Source organism: Argopecten irradians, chromosome 1 (genome assembly GCF_041381155.1).
Source record: "Argopecten irradians isolate NY chromosome 1, Ai_NY, whole genome shotgun sequence".
In the NCBI taxonomy this organism is placed as follows: Eukaryota; Metazoa; Mollusca; class Bivalvia; order Pectinida; family Pectinidae; genus Argopecten; species Argopecten irradians.
In genome coordinates this window covers 22,213,861-22,233,350 of record NC_091134.1, presented here as the reverse complement: position 1 = coordinate 22,233,350, position 19,490 = coordinate 22,213,861, and the positions used below count along the sequence as shown (strand labels likewise).

Below are 19,490 nucleotides of genomic sequence, written 5' to 3'. Positions count from 1 at the left end.
GTGGGGAGACTTGTTAAATATCTTTGCATTTTGATGACTTTATTATTATTCAGCAGGTTACACTTACACATTTGTGTGCCCAAAACTCTAAAATTTTCAAATTCTCTTGTTTCAGATTAGTATTGTTCTACAATTTATAGTTTGTGGTTTTGAAGAGAACTTAGGGTTTTAAACACTAAGCTGAATAGATGCAATTCTGCATCCTATTACAGTTTTGATATTTTAACAGTATCTATGGTAGGTGATATCTACTGTAGAAGGGGAAATTAATTATTTCTGTAATTAATGCAGTCACAGTAATTACATTTCAGCTGATAGCATGGTTATGCAGTTGTGGTTGACTAGAATTTTTTGTAAAAATGTCAAAGTACAAACACATAAATTGTCTGATGACAGTCAGTGCAGGTGGTAATTACTTGTAAATATATGGTAAGTTGGGACTGAAAAAAGGAGATTAGGTACAGGCTGGGGCACTGAGATATATGTTATAAGTATATCAGATAAATTGGTGTTAGATGGGGGGTAAAAGGAAGCAGTTGGAATATCAGTTAAATAGGTGACAGATGGGGTTAGGAAAATAGTTGGGAGTGTTGACTTAGATACAGTCAAACTTGTCTATAAAGACCCCCAAATGGACAAAGAAAAACAATTGTCTTTATAGCGAAGTGGTCTTAATACACAGGTCAAATTTTGTTGAAATTGCACCATTGGGACCCAAAGAAAGTGGTCATATTAAGATGTGACTGATAGGTTTTCTTTACATGGAGGTGGGTTGCTAAGGCAGGTTTGATTGTATAATGTAATAATGGATGGAGCAGATGGTGAATCAGATAAATACATGTCAGGTGTTTCTACTGTTTTACATTGAACTGCATTGTCAAAATTCTAGCAATATTTGATATAAGCCTTAAGTTTCACACCATGTCAAAATCTTAAAGTAAGCTTCATATTTCTGAGATTGTGAAATACACGAATTGATAACTGAGAGACCTAAATATGTTTCCTTTGAAGCGAAGCCATACATTGTGTTTATTGATAGTTAAGATGTGACTGATAAGTAGATTTAAATGGTCTAAATTGTTATAGTAATAAGTACTTAACCAACAGAAATAACGATAAAACATTTTTTTGTGTGTGAATGATGCCGCCAGAGTGTACGTCCTGTTGGTACATGTTGTAAGAGGGACGCTACCGACTCGGGTGTCTGGAGTGTGCGTATGTGTAAAGTATACCTAATTATTATGTCCCCCTTCTGTGAAATCACTGATGGGAACGGACACTGTTGGAACTGACTTAACACCTGAGTTACACCTGAGTTACACCTGCTTAATTAAATTTCTAAAAAGTAAACACGAAAATCAGTCTTAATCTTCCTGTTTTGATAACAATGCATTTAGGTGTGCAGCATAAAAAATTATCTACACATGTTATCTATGGGAATCATTTCAAATACAACTCTTTATGTCTCCTTAATCAAAAACATGGTCAGTTCTATTTTATCACCTGTTAGCAATGTGATAAAGCTTTTTCTTAATAAAACTATGATGTAAAACTTAACTTTTGATCGTTAGGCTACAAGGAGGATGTTAGAACACTCTGTAGTAAACTATGTGTTAGTCCTGGACCAGATTTCAGGATGTTTAAAAGTGCATCTGCCATCTGTACATCTTATTATCATTATAATCATCTAGGCTGTAGTGTCCAAGTTGTATAACCTTCCATCTTTAGGTCACGAGTTCAAATCCTTTCAGAGTGTACTTCTTGGCTCTCTTCTACCACCCAAAAAAAGCATTGATTGCTTTTAATATGATAAAAAAAAACTTGTTGAGAAGCTGCATTTGTAGTGGCTATTCCCTGGTGTGGATCAGACGTTGAGGGGTATAGACACAGAAAATGACCCCAGATTTAGTTACTATGAAAACGTTGTATACCGGTGTTGTAACAGTATCCTGTATGCCATTCATGACTGGGCCAGTTATTGTTAGAGATGTGTGACAGCTTTTTGGGACTACATGTCCTGTAAGGTGTTTTGTCTGCTGTGATTATCTCCCTTTGTTAATTTAAGCTCTTCTTTGTATAAAGTTTTAAATCTATTCTGCAGAGTTGTAGCTCATTATAATTCGAATTGACCTTCATCTGTGGTCATTTCCAACCCATTCATAAGCAACCCCTGTTATTACCTTTTCTCAATCTATTCTAGGTTTTAGTAAGATCATTCAAACTATAGAGTGATGATTATCATCTTATGGTTATTTAAAATGAGAATTTGTTATTTCTCAGCATTCTAAAATGTGCTAAAATCATGAAAAAGAAAGAAAAATAAAAAATAAAAATCATGAAAAGAACGAAAAATATAACCAAACTTGCTAAAAACCTATTACTATTCAGACAATATAATATGGTTGCCTGGAGCTTATTTTTTAACCCCCGCCCAACGAAGTTGGCGGGGGATATACAAATGGGTTCCGTCCGTCCGTCTGTCCGTCTGTCCGTCCGTACGAATGGTTTCCGGAGCATAACTCTAAAACCAGCAGAGATATTTCCATGAAACTTCATGGACACATTTTTCTTATGGTCTAGTAGTGCCTTTTGCTATTTTTAGGTTTTCATTTTTTGCACTTTTTCCGTAACCATGGAAACATTGCTGAAAATATCATATTTTTGTACCAGGTTCGTTTCCGCAGCATAACTGGAAAACCAGTTTAGAGATATATGCACGAAACTCCATAGGCACATTAGTCTTATGGTCTAGTAGTGCCTTTTGCTATTTTAAGGTTTTCACTTTTTGTACTTTTTTCTGTAACCATGGAAACATTGCTGAAAATGGCAGATTTTTGTGTAAGAATCGTTTCCGGAGCACAACTCTAAAACCAGCAGAGATATTTCCATGAAACTTCATAGACACATTGTTCTTATGGTCTAGTAGTGCCTTTTGCTATTTTTAGGTTTTCATTTTTTGCACTTTTTCCGTAACCATGGAAACATTGCTGAAAATATCATATTTTTGTACCAGGTTCGTTTCCGCAGCATAACTGGAAAACCGGTTGAGATATATGTGCAGAACTCCATAGGCAGATTAGTCTTATGGTCTAGTAGTGCCTTTTGCTATTTTAAGGTTTTCACTTTTTATACTTTTTTCTGTAACCATGGAAACATTGCTGAAAATGGCAGATTTTTGTGTAAGAATCGTTTCCGGAGCACAACTCTAAAACCAGCAGAGATATTTCCATGAAACTTCATGGACACATTGTTCTTATGGTCTAGTAGTGCCTTTTGCTATTTTTAGGTTTTCATTTTTTGCACTTTTTCCGTAACCATGGAAACATTGCTGAAAATATTATATGTTTGTACCAGGTTCGTTTCCGCAGCATAACTGGAAAACCGGTTGAGATATATGCACGGAACTCCATAGGCACATTAGTCTTATGGTCTAGTAGTGCCTTTTGCTATTTTAAGGTTTTCACTTTTTGTACTTTTTTCTGTAACCATAGAAACATTGCTGAAAATATCATATTTTTGTAGCAGGTTCATTTCCGGAGCATAACTCTAAAACCAGCAGAGATATTTCCACAAAACTTTATAGACACATTCTTTTTATGGTCTAGTAGTACCTTTTGCTTTATTTAGGTTTTCATTTTTTGCACTTTTTCCGTTACCATGGAAACATTGCTGAAAATATCATGGTAAATGGTTAATGTTACTTTGCAAAACTCCACCCATCTTTGTGTATATAGTCTAATATAAATGTCAAGGCTGTATACCTGATTCAGCAATTGCAGCCCCGCTCTACTTGAATTATACTCCATCTTTCTTTAGCTCAACTTCCTTTTTCCTGGGTTTTTTTCATACACATAAGTCTCCACAATCAAACTTACTTTGATATCTCCATTGGCGGGGGATCTGAATGTTTATGTCCTTGTTACAGTCAAAAAAGGTATCCCAATTAATGCAATTGCCATTTTGAAATCAGTTAAAATTTGGTACTCCATTACATTTAGGAAGTGGCTTGCATTAGCAGATGGATTAATAAAAACACTATGACAGAAAATATTCAAAATCATAAAGTTTGAATTTACAATATGGTGGTAATTAGAGGTGCTTTTCATATAAAAAGTTCTAAACTATCTTATATTTACAGGTGAGAATTCTCAACCATATCACCTGGAAGACGGTAGCGGTTCTGGATCACTCACCTGTCCTGGAGACCAACAATAATGTGGTAAGTAGCAGTGCTTGTTCATTATATAGAACAGGACTAGTTTTACTTCCAGTACTTTCTAAACTTAAATTCTCCATAGGAAAGCATTACAAAAGTAAAGAAACATTTCCTAACTTAAGATATTTTCTTTCTTTATCTTCTGTAGTGCTTTCCTATGGAGAGTTTTACAGTTAAGTATTTCCTTAACTAAGGAATATGCAATTTGATGGAACAAGTGTGATAATAATGGAATGTTGCAGACCTTGTAGCTTGAATTGGTAATAAATGAAATTTAACCTTTAACTCAATTAACTCAATGAACATGTTTCATTCTATCTATGTAGTTTTGGTAAATTCAAACTAACTGTTTGAACTTTGATGTAATTCACAAAACTCTGAAGTTCTAGTCTAAATATGACCCATTGTTTTATGATGTATTGAATGGTTTTACATTGTTAACCTCATTGTCTTGTTATGTATCAGATAGTCTATAAGGAAGTAGAAACAAGAGTACCTCTACCGTCCTCGGACAATATGGACGCCCCCACAGCAGCCCTCTTCACTGCCCAGAGCAAGTGTAAGTATCTAATATCCTCATTATGAATTGAAGGCGTCACGGAGTATTCGTATCCAATATGTTATCCAAAATCCAGTTTTGTTCAAATATAAATATATAGAAAGATAACCGATGAGATTTGATTTACAAGTAAAAACAAAATTATGATAGAGTAAAATATTTTGCCATCCATACATATATATTTATCTTTCATGAGGTAAGTTTACTAACAAAATATGTATGTTTATATTGTTTTTCTGAGATAACTTAGTGTAACTGGTAACAAAGTGAGAAATGCTGAAGAAATCAATATCAAAGGTAGTTATACCTTTATAGTTTTAAAGATGCTCCACTGCTGACAAATGGTATTTTTTCACTATCAAAAACAGGAGCAGGCGATTTAGTATTTTTCTTCAGTTACAAAAGTTACTTACTTTACACCATTACCACCATTGAAGATTTTGAGCTTCTGATTTTAATTCAAGTTAAAAATATGAAAAATAATTAATTGCATCCCGAAAAAAAATCTGTGTCACTATATCCTATATGGAATGAAGTACTGATTGCGCATGCACCAAAGGCAAAATAAATTATTTTATATTATTTTTTGTGTTAATTAGACATATATATACATAATCAAACACCAATTATTGTTCAACTGATGAATTCATTTATGCTTTGTCGGCGGTGGAGCATCTTTAATGTTTGTCAGTAGATGCTTTCTGTCTAAACAGTCTAAGGGAGATAACTCAGAAATTTAAGTAGGATGTTAATCTAATCCAATGACACCAAGAATTTGTTTCACTGTTTACAGATGAAGTAGAAGATTTCCCAGTAAAGATACCTGTGGTTAAACCTGATCCTAGTAAAGCCAACCCTAGACTCGGTGTTGGCAGTGTGGCCTTCAGTTGTGATTGTCGCTATATGTACACAAAGAATGGTAAATATAATCTCAAATTTTTCCTGTAGCCTTTTATAATTTATCAGATCTCCTGGACATTTTGGTAAATTGGGTGATAATTTTGATAATTTTGTAAAGGTGGCAGAACCACGAAAAAAACCCAAAAACATGAAAGAAATTTTGGAGCTTACACGGTAGTTATTTCAATTTAAGCAAGTTCTTTTGAGTGTTTTACAGTATTTAATCAATGAACATGGAATAGTCACAAATAGTATTATTTCAGATAAAATATTAAAATGTTCTTCCAAAGTTGTATTATTTTTAGGAGTTGTTGCGATGTTTTATCTCCGTTAACATTCATTTAATGTTTGTCTGTACAGATAACATGCCACATACCCTGTGGATCTGGGACGTCCAGAGACTTTCCCTGTGTACTGTCCTCATCCAAGCAGCTCCCATCAAGTGTAAGTTTATAAAATCTCAATGGGCTGAGATATCTTAACCTGAGTTAAGCTGGTCCTGAAGAGGCTTTTAGAAGTGGCATTTGACTAATTTACATTTACTAAATATTAGCCATGTGGTATTGTTTATAGATATATAGTTTGTAGGATATCAAGACAAATGAAACTTATTTGGGATAGTTTTATCACTTATACAAATAGAAAGTACATTTAAAGTTAAGGTATTTTGTTTAACCGTCTTCAAAATCTGATGCTTGATCATTGCTTACATCAGAATGGTCATTAACATTAATGACATATGCCAAAATATTACAGGGACACTGAATTAAAGGGAGGTAATGTGATAAACTATAATTTGTAACTTGAGTAAGGTGATATTATGGTGTATAATGTATGAACAGTATTTTGTATTTGTAGGTATAATGTATGCCATTGTATATTTGTAGGTGTGGCGTGGGACCCCCACCAGCCCCGACTAGCTGTCTGTACAGGCACCAACAAACTGTACATGTGGTCTCCAGCCGGCAGTCTGTCTGTCGAGGTCCCCGTGGAAGGTACACAATTAAAGTTACTGATGTCCAGCAGACTTCAAAATCAGAATTTATCAAATACATGTAGTTGGCAGAACTGTTTGTGTTAAAACTTTATCAAAGACTTTGATTTCAATTTGACCAAGACAGTTACATGTTAAGTTTGAAGGTTGGAACTTACTAAAACATAAGACAAGTTACCCTCCAAACAAATACTAGTAGGTTAACATTTCCTCCCTATAAATTATAGTGCTTTTTTGTTGTGGTCTGAATAACATGTATTTTCCTATCCACCATTATATAAGTCAATGTCAATTTAGTTAACTTAAATTTGATACAATACTTAAGCATACTTTCTGTGTTACAGGTTCATTTGCCGTGCAGTCCCTGAAATGGCATCCCGATAGTAACACCATCTTACTGTTAAGTAAGGACCAGATGTGTGTATGTTACCTCACAGACAACACCAAGGGGGCAGACAGCTGATGACTACCATTGTCACAAAATCTACAGATGTCATGAATAACGAAAAACTGCTGATGACTACCATCGTCACAAAGTCCACATATAAATAAAAATGAAATCCAGTTCAAGAAAAGCAACTGATGCTTACCATCGTCATAAAGTCCACAGATAAATAAAAATGAAATCAAGTTCACGAAAAACAAATGATGACTATCACCGTCACAAAGTCTGAAGATAAAATAACAATGAAATCAAGTTCACGTAAAACAGCTGATGACTACCAGTTCATCGTCTCAAAGTCTGCAGACAATGGATGATGAAGCAAGTTGCCCTGTATATTTACAACAGCCGTCCTTAGTGCTTTGATCTGGAGTTCTATCCAAGAGTTCAGATAAATCACATTACCTTTGTGCTATGTTTATACTTCATTTGTAAATTTATCTGGAATGTCCTATTTGTAAATTTATCTGGAATGTCCATTTTTGACAACCTCTAGCAAAATAAAAACACTTCAGTTTACATAAGTCAAACTTTATTAAAGTCAAGTCTGCTGGACCATGGTAAAACAGAATATTATCTAAATACTTTATAAATTGTATATACATGCATGTAAAGTGTAAAGCTTGGTCAAGACTAACACATTATCTTAAATTGAATATGATCTTAAACTTGATATATCATTTTGAGATGAATATTTTGTCCATGTTATCGTTGCCATGATAATGCATCAATGTATCAAAGAAATCCATTTTAGTACATAATCATATGCTTACTTATAGGTGTAAAGAACAATACATGTTTTCTCTCTCACCATAGTATATTATTACCCTTATGAAATATTTTCTATATAAACTCTTTTGACAAAAATGTCAATAAATGAACTGTTCCGTTGAGCGGTCCAAAGAACTGTTAAAATTGACTGTTAAAATGTGCTGTCCAGAGTGACGTCACAATGGGGTGTAACAAAACAATTATCAACAAGGTTTTCAGGCAACAGATGGTTCGTTGGACCCTCACACAAACTGTCGGGTCCAACAAATCATCTGTTGCCCTCAGCCCTGGTCAACAACTTCAGAAGGGGGCTTTATGCTTTTGTAGGGTCCATGCCAATACGGTTAACAATATCATTCCAGTTTTGATATATGTACGTTTGTTACTTTTATTAAATGGTTGTGAAGTTTTACATAGGCTCTTGCATGTACCTGGTATCTGGAAGAGAGATCAACATATATTGCTGTCACTCAGTTTGTTACGCAATGTACATTCCACATATATACAACTTGTATTTTGTCTTGTCCGTCCTTATATGGCAAAGTCTTCATTGATAGAAGAGATTTTGATTTGTATTAGTATTATTTATAATGTGCAGTTTGTGTATTTTGCATTTAGTTTGTTATCTTAAAAATTGTTTTAGAGTAGAGGATTCATTTTAGGTGAAAATAGGAAACCAAAACATGCACTCAAAATACAAATAAAAACAAAAACAAACACAAAATGGAAAAAAAAAATGAAAAAAAAGTAAAGAAAAAAATTGTTGAGAAATTCAGAGAAGAGGTCATTGATTTGAGGTAGTGTATGTGTTATTATTAATTAGGTTGGATTCAACATTCTCCTGTGAAATTCAAATATCAAAGCACTGTTGTTTGAATGTATTATTAATGTTTACAGTTTGTGCAACATGCATGCAAGATATTTATGTGAGTTTAAAACTGAATGCAACTAATTCAATGTTCAAAATGATCAAGAAGTATGTGATATTATTAAATTGCTGCTGTGTATTTTGTATACCAATATTAAATGCCTAATGTGCAGTTTGTTTATGCACTCAAAATGATATGTCACATGTTAATGTTATATCATGCTTGTACTCAACATAGTTATATTTAGTGTACATTGTATCATTTTGAAATATTATCTTATACATTGTTATACATTGTATGAAAATGATGAGACAAACATATTAAAGCAATACAATTAAAAACAATTTAAATTCAACTTGTTGTATTGTACAACTACAAGCTAAAATAAATGGTTAAATAACAGAATATAAAATTGATTGTGTCTCTTTGCAATAGTGGAAACTATTGCATTGTTTTTTGTAGTGCTGTCACTGAAGCATACCACCAGACAGGGACGAACGCTCTGCTCAATAGCAAAGGGAGGTAGTGGCAAGGGATTCATTAGGACTAGAAAAGACACATTCCTAAGTTTAGTTGCCTTCCACGATCATATAATATGGCATCCTCGATACTCCAGAATCATATAATATGGCATCCTGGATACTCCAGGGGTTCCGATCACGAACCATCTCTACACCCCTGGACTATCTCATAGTAAAACTGGAGGCAACAGAACAGAATATGTAATTTAGTCCTCTGATGCACATCAAAAGTCGTTTGACAGAACACTGTGGTTGACTGATAGTACATCAAAAGAGCCGTATAACGGTACACTGTGGTTGACAGTACATGTGGCTTTGAAGTTGGGCGTCGCTCTTTGTAGTCTTCAAAGGAAATTTTGCTGGCCTGTGATTGGTTCAGAATTTTTCCTCTGAGCTGCCTTCAGTTTTACTATGAGATAGTCCAGAGGTGTAGAGATCGTAAGTTATCGAAACCCCTGGAGTAATGAGGATGATAATATGGATTTCTGACAGATGGTCGTCGTCAGAGCTACCCTGCCGGGAACGGAATGGAGGTAGGGTATGACTATTCGTTCTAGTACAATTCGAATGCCCTACCTGCAGAAAATGTCTTTGTTTAGGCCATAAAAATATAGAATGAAGTTTTGTTTGAAAGTACATCAATGATTTGCTTCAAACGACTCGTGACCTACAAAATACTTCTGATTGATGGGTTCCATTCCCAACAGCAAAATTGACAATAATCCTGCATAGGAACAATTAAGTTCAATGAGGTGAAACGACTGTTCAAAGGTGGTACTGTTGCATCATGGTCTCATCATCAGATTTGTCCTCCTGATCGTGTCTCCGACTGGGGCCTACAAATCCCAGTCCAGGACCACTCAGCTGTCTGCTAGTATTACATCACTTCAACACTTGTCATTGGCGTTGTCCTCTCTACTGCTCATCTCTTTCTTTCTATCAGCACCTTTCTAACACACCTACAAATATCGATGTTACTAAGAACAATATGTAGCCATTCGCTTAGAACTTTATATTGCATCCCAAAAATAATACAACACATTCTATCCCAAAAATAATACAACATATTGCTCTATCTATTGAAACTGCATTTTCCTTAGACTTGCCATCAACTAAAAATTTCTTCTGTATCGGTACTTCATTGCCTTGCACACTTTCTTTAGTTCATTGTTCTCCAGTCAAATTGGGTGTCCGATATCTTTGGACGTTTACCAGAGCTGCTGAGCAAGAAATGATAAGCATGAAATTTGCTGGTCTTGCAGTTCACATGTATCGCTCGCCATTCCCTAAGCTGGTAAGTCTGATGAGGTTGGCAATAAAATGTACATGGTAGACAGACTTCGGCTTACCAAATACTGCATTCCATGTTGGCATCTTTGAACGGACCTCCATCCCAATATAATCAACTTCCTTGTTTCTTATATACCTGCAGCCCTTGACATTCTTGTATGTTCTTCAATTTCACTGACTTCTCTCTGAACAAGATACATCTCCTCGTTAGGTGACATCAGCCAATGTTTAAGCTATACTTCCACGTTTACATTGGTAATATTTCTATTTGTTCTTTGCCCTCGCGCCTTGTTTGATTATTGGTTGACCTTATAATACCAATAAAATTACATACTTTCATTGTTCATTAATTAAAAAGTATAGGATCAATTTCATGACCATTCTGATTGGGGTGCAGACCGTGAAACGCTTCTCCGTATCTACCGGGCAGTTATTAGATCAAAACTTGATTACGGCTCGATTGTCTATGGATCGGCTCGCAGCTCATATCAACAGATGCTTGACTCTATACAGAATCAGGGCCGGCGTCTCGCACTTGGAGCTTTTCAAACTGTGAAGAGTCTCCATGTGGAAGTTAATGAGCCATCTCTAGACGATCGACGAAAGAAATTATCCTTACAGTATGCTGCTCAACTGAAATCCAATCCCAAAAATCCCGCATTTAACCTTGTATTCAATCCACAACATCAAGAAATATTTACACAAGATCAAAAGCTTATACCAACATTTGGCATCAGAATTTCGAAATGTTTGCTGGAACTAAATATAAATTTCGACACCATTGACGAGTACACCGTGTCGGATGTACCACAATGGCTCATTCAGACACCTGATATCTATTTATCTCTACGTGTATGAGAGGGCAAAGTCCAGTGCATTACCCGAAGAACACAAATCCTCCTTTCGGGAGTGCATTAGGGCTTTCCCTGACCATGTTCAGATCTATACTGACGGCTCAAAAGATGGTGATAATGTTGCGGCAGCATGCTGTACATCTAATCACTGCTCCTCTATCCGACTGCTGCCATTTTTCTGCGGAAGCATGGGCTATCGGTCTGGCGCTTGACCATATCGAAGAACACCGCATTGAAAAGGCAGTCATCTGTTCCGACTCTCTTGCGGGTCTTCAGGCTTTGAAATCAAGAAACTCTAGAAACACACATTAATCAAAAATCTTTTGATTCGAACACTTCGATTATCTTCTAAAACTCAAATCGCTTATCTCTGGATTCCCAGTCATGTGGGTATAAAGGGGAATGAAAAGGCCGATAAAGCAGCTAAGACTGCTCTTCGCCTAACACAAACATTTAAAACTACTTACTTACACCGACTTCAAACCTTACATTCAGTCAGCCATTAAACACCACTGGCAACAAAGGTGGTCTACCGAAACAAACAATAAACTGTTTAAAATACAACCTACATTTAATCCTAAACTTTCCAGTCGGAGAGACCGCAGAGAGGGAGTTGTTCTCTCTCGGCTCCGAATTGGACACACATCATACACATTCTTATCTATTGAGATGGGAGGATCCTCCTACATGCCATGCATGTGATTCTCCACTCACAGAGGAGCATGTTTCATTGCATTGTATTGATTTTAAACACATACGAGATAAGTATTATGATGTCTCCGATACGTCTCCGATCTTGTACGTAAAAGTTATTACATGTATCTTGTGCGTATAACTTCATATCTTACAAGTACGTACAAGTTATTACATTATCTTGTGCGTACAAATTATGATGTTGTACACTTGCACGTACAACGTAGTATCATGTACGTACAACTTAGTATCTTGTACGTACAAGTTTATATACTTCAGTTGTTCATACATGTACAAGATACCACAGGGTCTGGGAATTAGTTACAGATTATATAATCATGGACCCACCAGAGTGCCTTAAGACCATTTTTAGACGTTTAAGAGGTCTAGCTTAAAAAACGATCAAAATCATACTCTACATGGTACTATAGGCCTATACGAGAAGGATGGAAAGCCTTAGACTCCAAATTTCTAACCCGCCTACCTTTAGCGGCTATAAAAACACATTATTAGTACATCGTCATAAAAACGGTTACTACCGTTGGAAAGAGCGATAATTTTCCTTTCAAAATCATCCTATACATCTATACAATATGCCGTCATTAAGACGATATAAGCCCCATTATGACAAACATCTTGAAGGCATTTAATTAAAAATGCAATACTGGTTTCGTGGCTGATATAATATGCATGAGCTAGGCTTCGGCTGCAATCTCATTGACCAAAAATAGAAATGAAATTATTTGACAAAATTTGCATCTGGCAACTTGCTACAGATATTGATAAATTGTATTTGAAAATCTCATAACCTCTTTGTTCTTTCTCGAAACGAGACTTCAATGGGACTGAAACCTCAGAAGAACACACTCTTAAGGTACATATACATGCATGTATAAATATCTGAAGGGTATATAATATCGTCTTTCCAACAATCTAATTAAAATTAGGCTTGTATTGGAGCGTAACGTAGAGCATCGTAGTGGAGAGGAATTACAAGTTTAATTTTAATAAGATTGCCATTCGAAGAGAGAGATTTTAATGGAATCACCCTTGCGTTTTTGAATGCAGACTTTTGTGAATATCAATATGCCGAGTGGGACAAATACACATCAGTTAAACGTTAGGTTTCGGTGCCTATTGTTGTAATGCCGTTTTCTTTTTCAACTGAAACTGGTTTCTGCATTAATGAAGGATTACATGATTTTAGGGCAAAATGTGTGGTTTAATATCAAAGCTATAATTTTATCCACGGAAATAATTTGATACGAAAGATGGGGCTTATGGAATCAATCCATATTATTACATTTAATTAGTAAATGTATCCTAAATTGATTTGAATGGTATGGACTATCTGTGTTACTTGTGTCTGATTTTATTCAAAGTTGGCAATTCAAACTCAGTGCGCAATTACATTCAGATAGTTTATTTACTGTAGGCCGCAGTAGGCCTAAATTCGTTGGAAGATCAAGCCGTCAGTAGTGACGATTTATGACCTTTTTAGACATAGTGATCTTTTACTTTCATATAACATCTCTGCAAATCATCACGATTTTACGAAATTATATTCGAGTTACCTCCCGTTATACGATCAATCGCCAAATCCGGATTTTTTCTATCAACAATTCAGTTTTTATAACTACCGGATGTTATGATCACGCATGCCATTAATGATTTATGCGCCACTTATGAAAGAAGAAAAACATTCAATCACAAGCAGTGGGTAATCCAGGTTAACAAAGTATTCATGAAGACGTTTGCTATTGATTTCATCGAGATGAAATGTTTTTCTCGTGAAGATTTCATCATGTGCCCCCTTTGACGATTAGTTGGCCCGAGTGGACAGCTTTTGCAAAGCAGAAGTCTGACTGACATCGACCACAGGGGTTTGTAATGGAAATTTCAAGTTAAAAAATAAACCTTATAAAACATATGTGCTTTTAAAGATAAAGCTAGGCCTGATAAAATAATTTAGAGTCGTCGCCCAACGTCACGGTCAGTGGACAAACACAAACTCCGAGTGACTTATCCTTCTCATCTACGTCCTTGTTAAAAGATTTCATCTCATTACTGATCGAGGGGTCATATGAAGATCAAGAAAAACCATAATATATTCAAGTATCGTAAAACAAATTTATACTTGGTATCAACATTAGACATGCCTTGTCCTTCGCATACTTCTGTACCAACACTAGTACTACTGTTGTTACAACTTGTACATTGTACTTTAAAATTGGTAAAAATTAGAGGGTCTGATACTGCAATACTGTAATCACAGTGATGATAAAATATGATAATAGGGGGATACTGACATATGTGAACTCGTATACAGTATTTTAAAACAATCTGTCATTTAAAGCAAATGCATATTTGGCTGTAAAATGATATGATGTGACAGATGCACAAAAATGACAGTGGATTTGGCTGTCAGACAAGTGAATGTTGACAGCATGCATGCACACTTGTCTGCTGGACGAGTAAAAATCAATCAACTAAATACAGCTAATTAACAAATAACATACATTTGTATACTGCAGTCACATGTGCTTAATTATCTGGAAAAATATTAATGGGAAGTGAAAATACCATTCCTGCGAGTAAATTTTAGAGGAACACTTGTCCAAAGGTATAATTAATAATTATCGTGTTTTGTCTGCAACATCCATATTTTTCATCTGGGAGTGAATTTCCGGAAGCGCAGTATGTGCCTGTACCACTTGTTTTTAAAGTCTTGGCTACCATAGTGCCATAGTCTGATGAGTCTGATTTTCACAGAAAATTATTTTTATTCTTTATCGAGTAAATCAAATGTAACATTACCATGTTACCATTCAGGATTTTGATCAGCATCATTGTAAGATTTAATCAACTTCTATCTGATACTGCCTGAATAACTGTTCCTTTAATATATAATGTTCACACAAAACCTACATTTGTTGATTGCAATTGACTGTCTATCTTCCTCTAGGTTTTTTTCCCAGACAGTTGAGACACATAAAGGCAGATCTTTGGGTTTGAATACATCTTCACCACATATGATTTGAGTTTTGATGACATGTTAGAATGTAAGTATTTTTAGAAACTTCTCACTGACTAATTAATAATCTATGCACAGAGTGTAGACATGAATTTTAATTAAAGTAATTAAGATGTTCACCCAATTAAGACTTAGAAGAATCATGCTGATGAATCGTTAAATAAAAAAGAAAAAAAAACTTGCTTCAAGCCTTTAAATAAAACTGACAAGGATTAATTGATTTTCCTGAATAGAATATTAGTAAGCATCAACAATGGAAATTGCAGAAATTTGATGAATATATATATGCCAAAACTAAAACTCATAAATTAATAGCAGATTTTATTCAGAAATATAATGAAATGAACTTCTTCTCTCTTTACTTCTCATATAAATATTGTGAAGTAATGATTATTGGAAGTCCTGACTGTTATTGCTAAACACATTTACCTTTCTTTTGTGTATTGAATTCAGGTTAACATGAAGGCCCTTTGCTGTATCTGTTCTGATTTATTCGTGAATGATGAAAGCATTAGTATATCAGCCACACCCTGTGGTCACACATTCCATGAAGAGTGTCTATTTAAATGGCTGGCCACTTCCAGCACTTGTCCGAGCTGTCGGTCTCGTGTCAACCGAGGAAACATCATCCACAAACTCTTCTTTGATATTGGGGAGGACGACGATGTGAATGCAAGTGACCCTTGTAAACTCACAAATGAAATCCAAGAACTGAAACTCAAGATAAACAAACACAACAAGGAGAAAGGGGACCTTGTTGAGGAAAGAAATGCAGCGGTACAAAAATGTTTGGATATGGAGGAAAAGAAAAAAGACGTGCAGCGTTTACTTAAACAGGAGCAAACAGCAACAGCATCATTGAAAAAACAACTTCACTATTTCAAAAGTCAGGAAGAATGTTTAATGATGCAAAAGGAAGAATGTCGAAAGATAAAGAAAAAGTTTGTTGATCTTCAGAATGTTGAGAGACTAGTAACAGGTAAAGAGTTCAATGTTGTATAAAAAATAATCATTTAATGGAGTTTCATTGTGGTATTTGAATTACTTATGTCGAAAACTATGATATACCATGCCTAATTTTTGCTTCTTTTGAAAATCATTACTTTCATAAATTTTGACAATTCTACGCTGAATCCTTTTATTTGATAATAGGCAAACAATACCTGGGAAGTGCATTGTGTAAGCTTCCAGCTAATTATATAAGATTTCTATACATTAAGGCCAAGTTGTAGACAAAAATTCTATGTCTATAGCTTTACCAATTGACCGTGAGCATTGTCCCATAATTTTATGAATCTGTAAACTATCCTTGTGTGAGATTTGTAAATGTAAGATATAAATTTGATATTGTTTATAACAGTACCAAAATATGTTTTCATTACAGGATCAGAACAAGATGTTCAAGATATGATCCAACTAATTTGATATTGTGTTTTTAACAGTACCATAAATATGTTTTCATTACAGGATCAGAACAAGATGTTCAAGATATGATCCAACTAATTTGATATTGTGTTTTTAACAGTACCGTAAATATGTTTTCATTACAGGGTCAGAACAAGATGTTCAAGATATGATCCAAAATTCTGGAGAAAGCGGGTCCACTAGGCAAATGGCTACATACCTTGTGGTTATGAAACGAGAGTTTCAACAGGTGAAAGATGAAAAGAAGAAAATTAAGTCAGAATATGACAAGTGTAAAAGACTTTTGATGACAAAAGATCATGAGCTTGAGAAGACAACTACAGAGTTGTCAACTTTAAGAGAGTGCTATTCAAAGTCAGAAGAGGATCTCAAGCAGAAAGAGAAAGAAGTTGATGCTTTAAAGAAAAAGCTCAGTCGTTTAAAACGAGCAATAGTCAGTCCTTGTGCTACTGCAACAAGTGCTAGTTCAAGCTTTGTGGAGACTCTGATGGAGGAAAGTCCTGCACCTGTGACTCCAGTACAGCCGAAACTTTCGCCGGGAGAGTTTGATCTGGAATCAAATATGACATCACCTGATTTTGTAAAACCTAGTCCAAATACACTGAACCGGTTCCATTGCGAAGAGAACCAGATGAAATTTGTTAAGATTTCATCAGCAGCTTCCAACTCAGAAAACCCAGCTAAAAAGGCCAAGAGAGACATACAGGACATTAGTAATATAACTGGTCTTGGTAATTATAACATTTTTAAGAAAAAGACTGGAGCCGGGGACTTTAACAGTGTTTTCCGTAAGGGTTATGATGGACTAGGTGGGCATACATCATTCACACAACACCAGGGCCGACCTGCTGGTGCAGCGAAACTGCCTAAGCCTGCTGCAAAGACAGCATCTAGACTTCTCAGTAAAAATGGGAAAATGAAGAAAGTGCCACCTTTGCCAAATTTGGACCAGTTTATAAACTTGACATAAGTTTTTATACGATACTTTACAATATTTCAATTTTATATATTACAGAGTTATCTCCCTTTTTGGTAGGTATCGATTGTAACATCATTACTTTGTGTGTGAAAATTACATTATTTTTTCAGGAAAATATGAAGTTACACCAATAAAAACATGATGAAACTATCCATACCTTCCTGCAAAGGCAGATAACTCTGTAACATGCAAAACAACAATCGATATCCATTTAGAATATGATTGTACTATATGTAAAATCAAGAAGATGGCCATAATTAAAAGTAATGATTTGTATGGCGATCATATAAACATAATTCAAAATCAAAATTAAAAGGGACAGGGTAACCATTCGACCTTAAGTTATTATAATATTGAAAGCTAAGACTAATGGTTTGATTCAGAATCAATGTATGTTGAGCTTTTATCATGTTTTCAATATTTTGTTCACCAAGAAAGTGGAAGTTCTGAGATTTTTGAAACTTACAAAACGTAAGAGAGCTAAAAATTTGATTTAGAGCACTCTATCTATGGTTGTGAAAAAACTCTGTAGTGAACACTAGCAAGATTTTCCATACACATTCTAACCAATTTAGAACATATATATACAACCAAAACCTCATGAACTGGGTTCTATAGTCTCTGATGTTACTTTGACATTTTGTGGGATGCCATGAGCTCTGATGAGTATTGCATGATCCTAAATGTTTAGATATTTAAGGGTAGGGGTTTCATATTTTCATGTACTGATTTATCAAAGTGAAAACTGATATATATATATCATAAACCATTTTCCAAGAAATATTGCATTGTGTTTTGTATTTTAAAATCTACTCTAAATGGTCACTGTTGAGTCACCGAAGTCTAAAATTTGGTAAATTTCTAAGATTTCAAATGAATCAAGTTTTGTTAAGATTTCTGAGTGGTATTTGTATTATTTCAAATACAACTGTAGCAGATTAATTTTAATTACCTTGTTAAAATGGTTAGAAATATGGCCATTGTAGGATTTGGCTGGCTTTGTAAGTGGAGGAAAGCAGGGTTATCAAGAGGAAAAAACCACCAAGCTTCACTTAAGTAGGTTTGTGTTGTTATTCAACAGACGATCACTGTATTACCTTTACCTACGTATACGTTTTCTCTTCGCTTCAAATCCATGATCTGTAATGTATTATGAGAAGCGACTCTGATGGTAAAGGCTAAAAGTGCCAATTCTTGTCCAATAGTCATAAAATTTGTACTTCCGTTTTCAGACAAGGTCAAGTTAACCTAAACGTGATAAGTGTTTTCGGTAATCATACATGATATTCATGTGGTTAAGTTTCTCACTAAACACTCGCACTAGCAACATTACTTCTAGAGAACACTGCCCTTATTAGACAAAGTCCACCAACCAACGTTACGTGTGAGTAGCCTGGAGGCCCTACCCATAATTCCTAGCGGTGGGCTAACCCACCGCTAGGAATTATGGGTAGGGCCTGCAGGCTATACGTGTGGGTCACTGACAAAGATTCTTCTAAAACTGCACCAAAGCTGGCTTTTTTTTACCCGGCTTAAAAAACCTTAAAATATATCTTTTTACTGACTGCTCTTTTTTGAGTTTCCACCTGAGAGAACAGCTAGAAACTAAATCGTTTTATAATAAGGTCAAGGGATAATGCTTCAAATATTCACCTATAACAACATCTGCGCATGGGAACCTGTGCAGTCCACTTCCTTAGGAAGGGACTTGAAGTATATCCCAAAGTCCTGCTCTTTGCCATCAGTTCGACGTACTTGATCTTCCTTAAGTTTTCATAAGGTTTTTCGGAATCATTTTCCCTATATCACGGTCAGCTCAATCTTTTTTTAAAATTAGAATTCGATGCTTATTATCTACTTAATATTGGTGTTCATTTTTTACAAATTCGGCGTTAACTATCTACAAATTCGGCATCCACTATCTACAAATTCGATGTTCACTA

At 35.1% G+C, this 19,490-nt stretch overlaps 2 protein-coding genes across 2 annotated transcripts in view; both read left to right on the top strand.

Moving 5' to 3' along the window:
• Nucleotides 1-9,095, top strand: part of LOC138320945 (WD repeat-containing protein WRAP73-like) — a 47,483-nt gene extending 38,388 nt beyond the window's left edge. The window contains exons 9-14 of the mRNA XM_069264272.1: nt 4,139-4,219; nt 4,682-4,775; nt 5,569-5,694; nt 6,036-6,119; nt 6,563-6,670; nt 7,014-9,095. Of these exons, the coding sequence (XP_069120373.1) occupies nt 4,139-4,219; nt 4,682-4,775; nt 5,569-5,694; nt 6,036-6,119; nt 6,563-6,670; nt 7,014-7,132 (612 nt within the window). The 3' untranslated portion in view covers nt 7,133-9,095. The remainder of the gene's footprint in view (nt 1-4,138; nt 4,220-4,681; nt 4,776-5,568; nt 5,695-6,035; nt 6,120-6,562; nt 6,671-7,013) is intronic.
• A 4,395-nt stretch (nt 9,096-13,490) lies between these two features.
• On the top strand, nt 13,491-18,328 carry LOC138320938 (E3 ubiquitin-protein ligase TRAIP-like). Its single transcript, XM_069264260.1, has 4 exons — nt 13,491-13,992; nt 15,075-15,171; nt 15,597-16,122; nt 16,694-18,328. Exons 3-4 carry the CDS (start codon nt 15,603-15,605, stop codon nt 17,536-17,538), a joined length of 1,365 nt encoding a protein of 454 aa, XP_069120361.1. The 5' UTR covers nt 13,491-13,992; nt 15,075-15,171; nt 15,597-15,602; the 3' UTR covers nt 17,539-18,328.
• Nucleotides 18,329-19,490: the final 1,162 nt, after the last annotated feature.

Coding starts and splice junctions, on each gene's coding strand:
- LOC138320938 (XM_069264260.1), top strand. CDS start 15,603: ATGAAGGCCCTTTGCTGTATCTGTTCTGATTTATTCGTGAATGATGAA. Junction 16,123..16,693: donor TGTTGAGAGACTAGTAACAG/GTAAAGAGTTCA, acceptor TTTTCATTACAG/GGTCAGAACAAGATGTTCAA.